At 55.5% G+C, this 12,003-nt stretch overlaps 6 protein-coding genes across 6 annotated transcripts; 3 read left to right on the top strand and 3 right to left on the bottom strand.

The window, feature by feature from the left end:
- Nucleotides 1-116: 116 nt before the first annotated feature.
- On the top strand, nucleotides 117-1,004 carry COLE_06170 (uncharacterized protein; the record flags this gene model as incomplete). The annotated part of the gene is made up of 5 exons (XM_065626464.1): nucleotides 117-342; nucleotides 392-496; nucleotides 531-606; nucleotides 643-738; nucleotides 809-1,004. 5 exons carry the CDS (start codon nucleotides 117-119, stop codon nucleotides 1,002-1,004), a joined length of 699 nt encoding a protein of 232 aa, XP_065482275.1.
- A 197-nt stretch (nucleotides 1,005-1,201) lies between these two features.
- On the bottom strand, nucleotides 1,202-2,194 carry COLE_06169 (uncharacterized protein; the record flags this gene model as incomplete). The annotated part of the gene is made up of 4 exons (XM_018424279.2): nucleotides 1,202-1,507; nucleotides 1,550-1,652; nucleotides 1,689-1,918; nucleotides 1,964-2,194. The coding sequence occupies 4 exons, from the start codon at nucleotides 2,192-2,194 to the stop codon at nucleotides 1,202-1,204; spliced, it is 870 nt and encodes a 289-aa protein (XP_018275988.1).
- A 517-nt stretch (nucleotides 2,195-2,711) lies between these two features.
- Nucleotides 2,712-3,432, top strand: COLE_06168 (uncharacterized protein; the record flags this gene model as incomplete). The annotated part of the gene is made up of 6 exons (XM_065626463.1): nucleotides 2,712-2,772; nucleotides 2,961-3,043; nucleotides 3,087-3,113; nucleotides 3,148-3,171; nucleotides 3,220-3,306; nucleotides 3,376-3,432. The coding sequence occupies 6 exons, from the start codon at nucleotides 2,712-2,714 to the stop codon at nucleotides 3,430-3,432; spliced, it is 339 nt and encodes a 112-aa protein (XP_065482274.1).
- A 2,156-nt stretch (nucleotides 3,433-5,588) lies between these two features.
- On the bottom strand, nucleotides 5,589-7,114 carry COLE_06167 (uncharacterized protein; the record flags this gene model as incomplete). The annotated part of the gene is made up of 7 exons (XM_018419832.2): nucleotides 5,589-5,719; nucleotides 5,753-6,043; nucleotides 6,079-6,355; nucleotides 6,390-6,476; nucleotides 6,512-6,609; nucleotides 6,648-6,705; nucleotides 6,740-7,114. 7 exons carry the CDS (start codon nucleotides 7,112-7,114, stop codon nucleotides 5,589-5,591), a joined length of 1,317 nt encoding a protein of 438 aa, XP_018275990.1.
- A 1,535-nt stretch (nucleotides 7,115-8,649) lies between these two features.
- On the top strand, nucleotides 8,650-9,647 carry COLE_06166 (uncharacterized protein; the record flags this gene model as incomplete). The annotated part of the gene is made up of 3 exons (XM_018421549.2): nucleotides 8,650-8,693; nucleotides 8,729-8,902; nucleotides 8,942-9,647. 3 exons carry the CDS (start codon nucleotides 8,650-8,652, stop codon nucleotides 9,645-9,647), a joined length of 924 nt encoding a protein of 307 aa, XP_018275992.1.
- A 78-nt stretch (nucleotides 9,648-9,725) lies between these two features.
- COLE_06165 (60S ribosomal protein uL23) lies at nucleotides 9,726-10,591 on the bottom strand (the record flags this gene model as incomplete). Its single annotated transcript, XM_018426961.2, has 3 exons — nucleotides 9,726-9,837; nucleotides 9,883-10,225; nucleotides 10,573-10,591. 3 exons carry the CDS (start codon nucleotides 10,589-10,591, stop codon nucleotides 9,726-9,728), a joined length of 474 nt encoding a protein of 157 aa, XP_018275993.2.
- Between the last annotated feature and the right edge of the window lie 1,412 nt (nucleotides 10,592-12,003).

Here is a 12,003-nt window from a genome sequence, read left to right as displayed (position 1 = left end):
CTGACTGTCCGGCTACTTTGCCGGTGGCCGGTCGATGACTCATCGACTAGTACTTTGATCCCGCCTTGCGCCCCAGCTTATCTTATCGTCCAACATACTTACTCCGCTTGCATGCGATGTTCACCCTTCATCAGCTGGACAGCATGGCGAGGTCCAGTCTCGACCAAAGGGGCGTTACCAATTGCCCCACCCATAACTTGGAAGACGTCAAGAACTTTCCTGTCCTCCGCCAGAGGAATGTGTGGTGCATCCAGCGGCACTGGGCAACTGCCCCTCATTATGACCTCCGCCTCAGCTTGCGTGATGGTCTTCATAGCTGGGCCATTCCCAAGGGCCTTGTAGGTGAGCTACGGTTGTTGCTTTTGCAATTCTGGAGCCTCTGATGGGACAGGCTTGAGCCCCGGCGAGGTCCGATTGGCGATACAAACGGCGATACATCCGCCGAGCTATCTTACGTTCGAAGGAGGCGATCAAACGAGAGCAGGGCGAGGAACTCGTAGTACGAGCGTCCAAACTTGAGCTAACTTGAGTGTTATGGGATGTCGGCTTCTACACAATTGCAGATTCCCGAGTAGACCCAGACAGTCCCAGTGACGAAGCCGATCCGTTCGTCCAATCTCGGTTTAATCGTTGATCCTGCAGAGATGGGGCTTTCGAGATGGAAAAGCTCGACTTGGCATTGAAAAAGATCTCGTCCGGCAAAAAGCGCAGCATTCTCATCTCGTTGCAAGGAGGAAGGAAGGTGAGCCAACCCTGATCAGCATTGTGCTCATGTCAGCTCAATGGAATTTGTCAGCTTCGAACTGAGACGTGACACTTACGCAGCGTTCATGCTTACCTACTCGGGACACGATCACTACAATAGCACGGGAGAGCGAAGGAGAGATTGGCTTGTTCGCCTGCCTGCGGGCGTCGACGACCTCGATTGGGATGCGGAAGGGGAGGAGGGCCTCAGGTATGGTCGCAGCGTGAAGAGTAAGAGAAGAAAGTGGCATTATAATTGACGTTGCAGCAGGCCGCACAATGAGCCAGGTGTGCGGTGTGGAGCTGTAGTAGAAGGAAGGTTGTCTGGCTCAACGCAGCTCGAATGCCAACCTTGTTAGACACGCAGACGCATGGAAGCTATGCCTTAAAATGGCAAACTCCACGGATGAGAGCGAGAGACTCGGTCATACATAGAGAGGTCCGGGGGGTCCGCAACTTAAGACGCCTTGTGGGCTATTCCCCGCAGGCGGACGTACATTATCTCCCATCCACTCGCACAGCCCTGCCCGCAAGTTGAGGCCGCAACCATCCCCGTGCCGGGAGCCGAATCACACCAAAACGCGTCGGGTCGAGTCATCTCGCTCACCTCCTTCATCATCTCGTCGGCCTCCTTCTGATCAAACTCCGCCATAAAGGTATTGCGCGCAAAGGTCTTTAGCCAACCAACCATATCCGTAGACAAAGGCGTTGGGCGAGGGACGAGGTGCACCTGCTGCGGCTGCATACCATGCTTGATCAAAAGCTGTTACTTGTTAGCTGCGACGAGCAACGTGATGGAGGGTACCTTAGAGTATTGCTGAGCAGTTGGGAAATACCACGGGTCAACTTTGGTGGCATCACCGCCGTGGCGATTGACAACCTCGTGAAGGGCAGCTCGAACCCCAACCCTATGCAGTAAGCAGCTGTCCCCACATCTTGCTCACGTGTTCCCAAATCCACCAAACTCAAATACGGCTCGTCCGCCCGGTTTAAGAAGCCACTTGATTGTCTCCACCACGCCCCCAGGGTAGGCCTTGCACCAGTGGAACGTCGCCGAAGAGAAGGCGAGGTCGAACTTGCCCTCGAGGCAGGGGTCGAGAGTGGTGTAATCCTGGATGTCTCCCTTGAAGTATCGGATGCCCAGCTGAACCGCGCTGATGTTTGCATGTTTGAGCTAACATCAGATGCGTAATAATGACTGGAAACAAGGACGGCTCACCATGTCTTCGCTGGAGTCGATGCCTACGACGGTTCCGGAGTCGCCTACAGCCTGCTTGATCTTGACAGTAAGGTGCCCTGTGCCAGCACCGAGATCGACAATCGCTTGACCAGGCTGAGGGTTCAGCATACTAAGGATCGGGGATGCATGCTGGTCCGAGAAGACGAACTCGGCGTGCTTGAGATAGTTCTCAGTGGTGTGGTTGGTGAGGGAGGTGGTATAGTGTGACATTGTGGAAGGAGCGGCTTAACTCAATCGATCAGTAACGTAGAATCAGATAGTTGTGTCGGCGGCCTCCTCTTGTTGAACGTCTTTATCTCCAGACTCTCTGAGATCTCCATCCACTCAGCTCAATCGCAAATTCGGGCGGTCGGGCCCGACACCAACTTAGCTCTGCCATTGGCTACATGAAAGGGTGTCATGTCGGTGACCTCCGCTGCGACGTCACCAACCTCCACCTACTCTCGCACCTTGCTGTCACTCACTCAACGATCTATCACTTACTCTCAAGACACTGTCCAGATGTCGTCTCAGTCATCGTGAGCAAGATGTGCTCTGAAACCTTCTCTTCTGACCCCCTCAGGTGCATTTTCTGCACAATCGTCAAGGGTATGTGGCAGTGAAGCGGTCTGAATGGCCCAAACTCTGACCATTATTCCGTGTGCAGGCGACATTCCTTGGTGCGTCGCACCGTCGCATTGCTGTGTTATTGACCTCGACTAGCTTCAAGCTTCTTGAAACCGAAACTATGCTTGCGTTCATGGATATTGGTCCCATCGCGAGGGGGCACTGCCTTGTGATTCCGAAGTGTAAGTCGTGAGACTCCAGTTCGCAGGAGTGGAAGTTGGGACATCTGTGGAAGGATAGTTGCCATCGCCACATCGCTGGAGATGAGATATTCTGTGGGCATGGTGAGGAATAGGGCCTGCGACTGGGAAACACATCGAGGTCGACCTGAACAGCATAACATGCGCCAGTATTCTCGCTAAATATCCAGACCACGCGGCCAAGCTATCCGACCTCCCAGACCATCAGATGGGCGACATCCTCCCTGCGCTCGCGAAGATAGCCTCAGCCTCAGTAAGGAGGCCAGTCTAGTCTGTACAACAGTTGACGTTGCAAGGGTAACGAGAACTACAACATTCTTCAAGTGAGGGGAACGAACGGACGGCCGCTAACGACAGAACAATGGCCGTCCCGCTCATCAGGTTCGTATTGACTGAGGATATCTGTAACTATGCCGTTTACCTTCCCAGGAGGTTGATCATGTCCACTTTCACTACATTCCCAAGCCCGCCGACGCCGGCGATAAGGCGGGTCTCGTCGTTGGTTGGCCTAGTAAGTTCAATAGGCAGACATACGCTGATGATATTAGTCCAAGGGGTAAGGACCGTAGCGTCGGTGCTCACGAGAAGCTATCTCAAGAGGAGATACGGACGTCATACGATGAGCTCAAGCGTAAGCTTTGAAGGCTCCGGATGGACAGTACGGCGATGCGTAGCAAGATATGTGACATGAGAGCCAACGAAGAGCGTTGACACCGATGCATCCGTCTCCTTTGCCATGTCAGACCAAACGCCAGAACATCGAGCTCCCTGGCGGCGGGCGTTGCCATGGCGACGCTCCTCCAACTCATCTCCATCTTTCTCTCTCCCTCCATGCTGACGTCGCGACATGGACATGGGCCATGTACCGTTGTCAAATTACGCCCGGCCCACAAGGGAGAGCAAGGCGTACTCAAGACTCGGTTGCGCAGGCTCATTCGAAGCACTTTTTCCCAGCGAAGTCACAAGGACGTGAGGGTGAGAGACAGCCAAAGCGTGAGGGAGGAGCAGAGGCGTCGTCGTCTGGTGCAATGGTTTAACAACAGAAGAAACGCAGATCTCGAGTTGGAGCAGTTCCCTGCGGCATTCTGCGGCATTCCTTTGTGTGGCAGCAGCAGCGTCGGTGGAGGTCAACCAAGGACTGTTCAAACGACATGACATATCTTCCGTAACTTGACCACACAACATGCGGCTCACCATTATCGCCCCCGAAAACGTGTATGAGCACGAGGTGGACCCGTCCATGGAGGTTCGCGACGTTAAGGCGCTCGTGGAGGCTGAAGTAAGTCACAGACAAGTGGCCACAGACAACTACTGATACGTCAGACGGGCGCGCCCGTGGGGAATCAGACGCTTTCCACTGACTCTGGCGTGGCTCTCACCTTGCCAGAGAAGTCTCTCGCTGACTACGGGCTACAAGGTGGTAGCGCTACCCTGTTTCTCACCTTTAGGTCAGTGAAACCGAGGACCACCAGCTGATTTCAGTGATCACCAACCCTTTGCATCTGGAGCGTCAGGCTCGACGTCTGCAGACGAGGATTTTGAAAGGATGCGCCTTCAGGCTCTGGGGGATCCCAGGTTGATGAATCAGCTGCGCCAGGTGTGTAGCAGCGCGATCATATTTGAACTGCAGTGGCTAACTTTCTGGCCAACCCCGACCTAGCAGCCGCCATTCAAGCTGGAGGATCGAACTTCCGCGACATGGTTCGCCAACAGTCCGATCGCATGAGGCGCGCTACCGCGGAAAAGGAACGGCAAACCGAGCTCCTGAATGCGGACCCGTACGACATCGAGGTAGGCTTGAGGTATCGATATCCTGTGCTCACAGCCCCAGGCCCAGAAGAAGATTGAGGAGGCTATCCGCATGGAGGCGGTTCTGGAAAACATGTCACATGCGATGGAATATTCTGTGAGTTACAGTGTGTGAGTCTCAGCTCATCCATCTGCCTGAATCATTTGGACGAGTGACGATGCTCTACATCGACGTGGAGGTAAATGGACATCGTGTCAAAGCGTTCGTGGACTCTGGTGCCCAGTCGACTATCAGTGCGTTCCTCCTGCGCTCCACCGCTGACAGCAGTCTCACCAGAGTGCGCTGAGGCGTGTGGCATCATGCGTCTCATCGACAAGCGGTTCGCAGGCATCGCGCAAGGCGTCGGAACAGCAAAAATTCTAGGGCGTGTGCACTCAGCGCAGATGAAGCTGGGCAACCTCTTTCTCCCTGTCGCCTTCTCTGTGCTTGAAGGCCAGTCAGTGGATCTTTTATTCGGTCTGGACATGCTCAAGCGCCACCAAGCTTGCATTGACTTGTCTGCCAATTGCCTGCGCATTGGTGACGTTAGTATCCCTTTTCTGTCGGAACACGAGCTACCCGAGAAGGCTCGTCAGAATCCTGTTGCAGACCTCAATGACCTGGCATCGCAGACAACCTCGCAACCCACGGCTTCTGCCAGCACTGCCATTGCCGGCTCCTCGCGTGCTCCCGGAACTACACAGATATCGGCAGACATACAGACTGTAAGCAACTCCTTTAGTCGCCAGGCTCATACCAGCTTGTAAGCCTCGGCGCTACACCCGAGCAGGCTGCTCAGCTTCTGGAGGCCGCTGGGGGAGATGTAGATGTGGCAGCCTCCATGCTGTTCGGCTAGACAACGACAGGTCCCACATCCGCGAACCGGTGTTTTGTTTGTATGTCAACAACCGCCTAGTAATATGTAGTATATTGAGCGCCTAAACTTGCTCGATCCAATATTGTTAAACCCATACTCCTGGTGCATGTCACAGTACGCGAGCTCGAGCGCCTACATCTCGTCCCATTTGGCGTCCTCCGCCCCTGGATCCTCGTAGACAAGACAAAAGGAACTCTTGTCGCAAATCGCGACCGAGCTACCATCGGGTGCCCAGCGGACGGATAGTGCGCCGAAAGAATGGGCTGCTATGTCAGACGCGAAGGCGATGAACTTACCGTCGGGGATTTCAACACCTTCGACGCCCAGCCCGTCATATAGGTATAAGTACCGCGTCCGTGTCACGATGGCGATGCGATTGGATGTTGGACAGTATTGGACACTTCTGATGGAGGCGTTGAAGGAGATGGAGACGGTCGCCTCGATAACCGGCGTTGGCGACACCGAATCCACGAGAAACGCAGCGATATGGAGAACATTCTCTTGTCCGAAAAACAAGACGGTTCCATCTGGGCTGAAACCCAGCCAGTGGATGGCTGAACCAGTGGGTGATATGGTAGTTGGCTCAACTAGGCGTCAGAAAGGCCACACGATCGAAGCTAACACTGCACTATACTGGGGGGTTCCCCTGTCCAAGGGGGCACGACCGGTTCATGGATAGAGATGCCTTGATACCCCCTTAAGCTCGCAATCGAGGTCCAGTTCTCGCTCTCCACAATGCGCACTAAGCCACCTGAGTCGCCAATTGCAAAGTGCCGTCCGTTTGGCGCCCACGCTGTCCGTTTGATGGACTGCACAAGGTCGTGGGCAGCGTTTGAAGAAGTGTCAAGGGCGTATGTGCCTATGTAGACTCCTACTGGAGAGTAAAAGAAGACATGGTGCTGTAAAGTCAGATTCGTTTCGGCGAGAACGAACAGAAAGCGTCCAGTCAAGCAGCGCAATCCATTTCCCGCAAGGGCTCCAACTGATGTGGGTCGTGTCTGCCGAGAGCACCTCGAAGTGCTAGTTTCAGTGACGTGCCAAGGCGATTAGCTCACTCGGACTAACGTCTTCTTGTCGTAGACGCCGACATACTGCTTTCCCTGGTGCCGCTCAGACACAGCTATGTAGCTTCTATCGGGCGACCATGCATAGCCTTGAATGAGCGCGGTGTCTGCCAACTGGCTTGCTCACCCTGCGCGTTCTGGATGAAGAGATTGCGGCCTGAAGTCAAATCGTACAGCGCAAGGCCCTGGTTGTCAGCGCCCGCGGCGCCGCCTTCTTACCCTCTCCATCTGCGTCAGCAGGAAATCTCCCCCCCATGTCGCCTCAAGGACATCTCCTCCGACCCGAGCAACGACTTCATTTTTGGGGAGGTCAAACACCCAGACTAGTCCATTGGAGTGTGAGAACGCCAGGAGGTGAGTTCCACCCGGAGACCACTCAAGATAGTCAATGATTACTTCATGGACGCCATGCGTGCTTGAACTATCCCCTCTCGACCTGTCCGGGACAGCACACGCCCACGTGCGAATGCTCTCGAGGGACGATGTGGAGCGGATGACAACTGTGTTCTGCGACGCCGTGGCGATGAAAGTGGAACCGGGAGAGTAAGCGGCGGAGTTTGCCTTGTACACTTTTGAAAACTGGTAGTCTTCCATTCGAGTCCGGGTGATATCGCGATGGATGGTAGAATGCTGGATGGCATGGACAGTCGTTGGCTTCGCTTTTGTTTACATGACGACATCCAGATCTTGGTGTCTTAAGCTTTCCCACGATGGCGCATTACTGACTGCCACACGCATGATAAAGCCTATCGCCGGCCCCCCTTCGCGCCCCGTTTGGCCAGCATCATGGCAGTATATTGCACCTCTGCACATCTCACTACACAAGTCTGTCGACATCTCGCCACCCCAGTCACATGCTTTGAGAGGCATCATGGCGGCTAGCGTCGCAGGCAATGGCCTGCAGCAGTCGGGCGTGGCCGGACAAACATCTGACACCCAGACATGGGAGGACAAGCTCGAGGCCGCATCCGTGTCCAGAGAGTGAGTTAGCCCATTCACCGCCGCTTCCCGGATGATATTCTATGTGCAAGTGGGAATCTCTCCTATCAATCTTGAGGACACCTTATATATTTGCATCTCTGATCGCGCTTCTCTCCCTCTATCGTGCTCAAATTCATCCTTGAGTTAACACACAGCGACCTCAATGCCCTCGTGTTTGACTACCTTGTCGTCGAAGGGTTCTCTGACGCCGCGGTGGAATTTGCGCGCGAGACGGGTATCTCCTCAACCATCGATCAGGACATGATCCAGGAGCGGATGGAAATACGCCAAGCAGTTGAGGACGGTCGCGTTGAGGAGGCCGTCCGCCGCGTTAATGAGCTGGACCCAGAGGTAAGTCACTGTGACGCACCATGCCCCGATGATATGAAACTTCATGCACCACGCTGAGCCGGCTTCGTGCAAGGCCATGTTGAAAAACCTGAACAATCACAGACCTGATATGAGGGGCCCTATATACCGTCTGGGCACATATTGACTCTGGCAGATTCTCGACACAAATCCACCTCTGCTCTTTCACCTTTTTCTCCTTCGCCTTATCGAGCTCATCCGGACGGACCGGGTCGAGGAGGCTCTCCAGTTTGCCACCCTTGAGCTCGCTCCCCGTGGTGCTCAAAATCCGGAGTTTCTCGCCGATCTCGAACGCACTATGGCACTCCTCGCCTTCCCCGACCTCGCCAAAGACGACGCCTCTGCTGATGCGTCCTTTGAGGCCATCACTCAGCTCATGAAGCGCACACAGCGTGCCAAGGTTGCCAAAGAGCTCAACGCCGCAATCCTTGAGAGTCAAGGCCAGGGAATGGAGACAAAGGTGGCAGGACTTCTCCGCCTGATGAAATGGGGGGAAGACCGCCTAGAGAAGAACAACTTCCGCGTGCAGGATGATCGTGGACGACAGTGGGCTGACGTTGTACTCCGCGAAGTGTAGAATAGTCTAGGCAGTCAAGCATTTGTACAGATTTAGTGTAATTGTTTATGAGAGTTGTCTGTGGCACGCAAATCGAGTATCCCTGACGCTCGTGTCGTATCCGGTAATGTTCATCCGGGATTTACGCAGGCCAGGATTGCCTGGTTATAAGCTGTGCTCTGACTTCACACTGCTGCTCTTCTTCATCGCCTCGTCACCCGTCATGTGCATTGTGTTCTACACCCAGTCGCAACCAGGCTATAAGCTGTGAACACGCTTGCAGGGCCTGCGCTGACCTGCAGAATCCTCGCTGCCAATCGCGATGAATTCCTCGACCGGCCTGCCTCTGAAGCCGGATGGCATAACTTCGACGACGAGTCGCGGGATGACAACTGGGTACTTTGCGGCCGCGACCTCGGTAGCCCCGACAAAGGAACATGGCTCGGCATTACGTCGGATCTGCGCATCGGCATCCTGTAGGCAAATACGGGATTCATGGAGACGCTGACACACAGCACCAACATCAGATACCCCATCCGCGAGCCTCCCCCCAATGCGCCTTCTCGTGGCCACCTGCTGAAGGAGTTCCTCGCATCCCCGCCGGAACAGGCACCGTCGGTCAACGACTTTCTCTCAAACATCGACCCGGCGCGCTACGTTGGTTTCAACCTCCTCCTCTTCAACCTGAAGCGGCGGAACGGCGCGTGGCTAGAACCGGAAGCGGGCTATCTGAGCAACCGGTCAAGTCCACCGCTTCTCCACCCCAATGACTGCGGGTGCAAAGGCATGTCCAACTCGCCATTGACAGAGCCGTATCCCAAGGTTCAAAGCGGCGAGGAGCGCATGGCAGAGTCACTCACCGAATGGGCGCGGAATGATGAGGAGGAAGACCAGCTCGTTGAACGTATGATGGACCTGCTATCGCAAGTTACCAGGATCATGCGGTCCGCTGACTCCAGTCCCGCACCCCCAGTCCACAGCCCGGTCGACATGACCTACGCTACACAGGTCGCCCCAATCCGGATTGGAGCAAAAGGCCTGGGTCCCGCTGATAGTGCAGGCGAGGACCAGGAGTCACGCTGGTATGCGACTCGCGTCGCAACCGTCATCCTCGTCCGTGAGGATGGCAGGATTACATTTGTGGAACGAGACCGCACCAAGCTGAACAACGGCGACGTTGTTTCTGCAAATGGTGAACGCAGGGAGATTTTCACGGTGTGACTGATCGAACTAGCTGTCATGTAACAATGCATCCCCCACTATCGACCCAAAGAGGAACTAGATGAGGCCAATCTGATGTTAGCGATACTGCGCTTGGCCGGCACGGGCATGCTGACTCACCTTGTTGGCGACCTCAAGGGCATCGTAGTCGGCAGTAAGGCGAACGTAAGCCTTCTTCTTGCCGTCGGGGCTGGAAGTCAGCTCAGAGATCTACAATTCAAGCAGAGGTACTCACCGGATCAGGGTGTTGATCTTGGCCGCCTCAACGTCGTACAGCTTCTTCACAGCGTCCTTGATGTTACGCTTGTTGGCGCGCAGGTCAACAATGAAGACGAGGGTGTTGTGGTCCTCAATCTTCTTCATCGCCGACTCAGTCGACAGGGGGTGCTGGATGGTGCGGAACTGGTCCATCCGAGGAAGATGGGGGATCGACTTGCGGGGGTACTTGGGGGCACGCGCAAGACGGAGAGTGTTCGGGCGGTGGAAGGACACCGAGGTGCGCACCTTCTTCGCCGCGTGGGACTGGGTGCCCTTGAGGGCCGCCTTCTTCGCGGCCTTGGCCTTCGCCTCGGGGGTAGCTGCAAATCAGCTCTATTCACGCCGCAGATAGGAGAGCACGCTGCACGCTGATGCGCAGCGCTCGCTGTCCTGCATCTCCCTCCGTCCAGACTCATCGAAAGCTGCGCGCGCTTCAACATCTCCGCCACCCAAGAATTGTCAAGGCGCTCCCTTTTGCCATCTGCCGTCTGTTCAGCGCGGCGCCGAGAGGGGCGCCCAGAGCCAACACTTCAGACGACGGCCAGATCACGTCGTCCGCCCTCCTGCACTGCGGTGACCTTTCCCCCGACAGTCGCTACTCTCCTCCACAAATCGCGCGCGCAGGTTCCAGACGTTTGGTCTCGGACGGGAGCTCGGTGCTGCTCACCCTTGGTAGCGGGGGCCATTTTTGACAGTCTGGAGAAGTTAGTGGTGATACCGGGGACGGACGTCGTGCGCACTCACCAGACTTGAGGGGTGAGTGAGACGGTGCCGCGACCAGACTAGGACCAACCAGGCGGAGTGTTAAGATTTAAAGGGATGCACACATAAACAAAAGGTTAACGCCGACACGAACGTTTTTGCGGGGTCCCCAGTGGACTAACGATTATCTCCGCTCCGTTGCATTGAGAAGCTTGGTTGCGCCTTGCAACCGATCTCCATGCCGTCTGCCTACCAGCAGCCATCTCGTCGCGACACAATAGCGCTATAGTTACGTGGATGAACGGAATGAGGGCTCTGCATTGATTCACATGCATTGAGGTCGCAACCCAACCACAATCGTCCGACAGGCATCGAGTGCAAGGCAATGCCTCGCGCATGATTAACACTTCACTATCCGGCGCCGTGTCGGTCTTCTGGCCGCCATGTTATATATATTACGAGAGGCAATCACAGCAGATAATGAGTACGTTGGTCCGGTCAAGCCAGCCAGTCAGGCCAGTAGTCATGAGAGATCGGGGAAGCAAGAAAGGCGCCGAGGGTCAAAGATTAGAAAGGAGAGTCAGAGGAATAATGGACCGGGATCTTCATAAAACTACAGCTTCGGTCGTCGGGCTGCCGTCTCTTGCGATCTTGCGGTGGTGCAGATCGCTCCGTTGACGGAAGAGCAGCCCCGCCCATGTTATCCATGATCCAGCCGCCAGCGCAAGGTCGCGGGCCCCATGCACCCGCCACGGTTTGCTCCCGCTTACCCTCCCCTTGACACACATACCACTGAGCCACTGAGCAAGGGCACGCCACCCAGACACCGAGCCACCCGTCCGGCCACCGAGCAACCGCTGGGGCGGCCCATCAGTTCGCTTCTCCTCTTTCATCCTTCTTCGTGTCGTCTTCATCCTCACAACTCTTTGCATCCCATCTACTTGGTCGGCACGCGTCAAGTCGTGCACCTCCCGACCTTTACCGTCACTCTTGGCCCCCCTCATCCTTCTTCATTCGCATCGGACGCGTTTTTCCCCGCCCCCCAACCCTTCCTATCCGCCTCCCTCCGGCTCTCCTCCCCGCTGAGATATCCTCGTTGTAACGATCGCATCCATCGCGCCCTCGACGTTCATTCACAAACATGGTAGGTGGCAAGTTCATCGTCCGCTCCTTCGGTGCAAGACGCTCGTTATCTGAGAGCGAGCGTGTTGGCCGGCCGAGCGCAGACGCCACTGCGCCTCCACAATGCTGACGCGTTTTCTTGTTGTTTGCAGGGCCAAACTCTCTCTGAGCCAGGTTAGTCATTTCTCACACGTCATTGAAAGATGTTGACCACATGCGCTCAACACGTCTTGCTTGCGATCATACACTGTCTCCTCGATCTACCCCATCCCAT

Source organism: Cutaneotrichosporon oleaginosum (genome assembly GCF_008065305.1).
Source record: "Cutaneotrichosporon oleaginosum strain ATCC 20508 chromosome Unknown ATCC20508_contig05, whole genome shotgun sequence".
Classification (NCBI taxonomy): domain Eukaryota; kingdom Fungi; phylum Basidiomycota; class Tremellomycetes; order Trichosporonales; family Trichosporonaceae; genus Cutaneotrichosporon; species Cutaneotrichosporon oleaginosum.
Note: the sequence above shows the minus strand (reverse complement) of the source record. Positions and strands in the feature narration are given on the sequence as shown.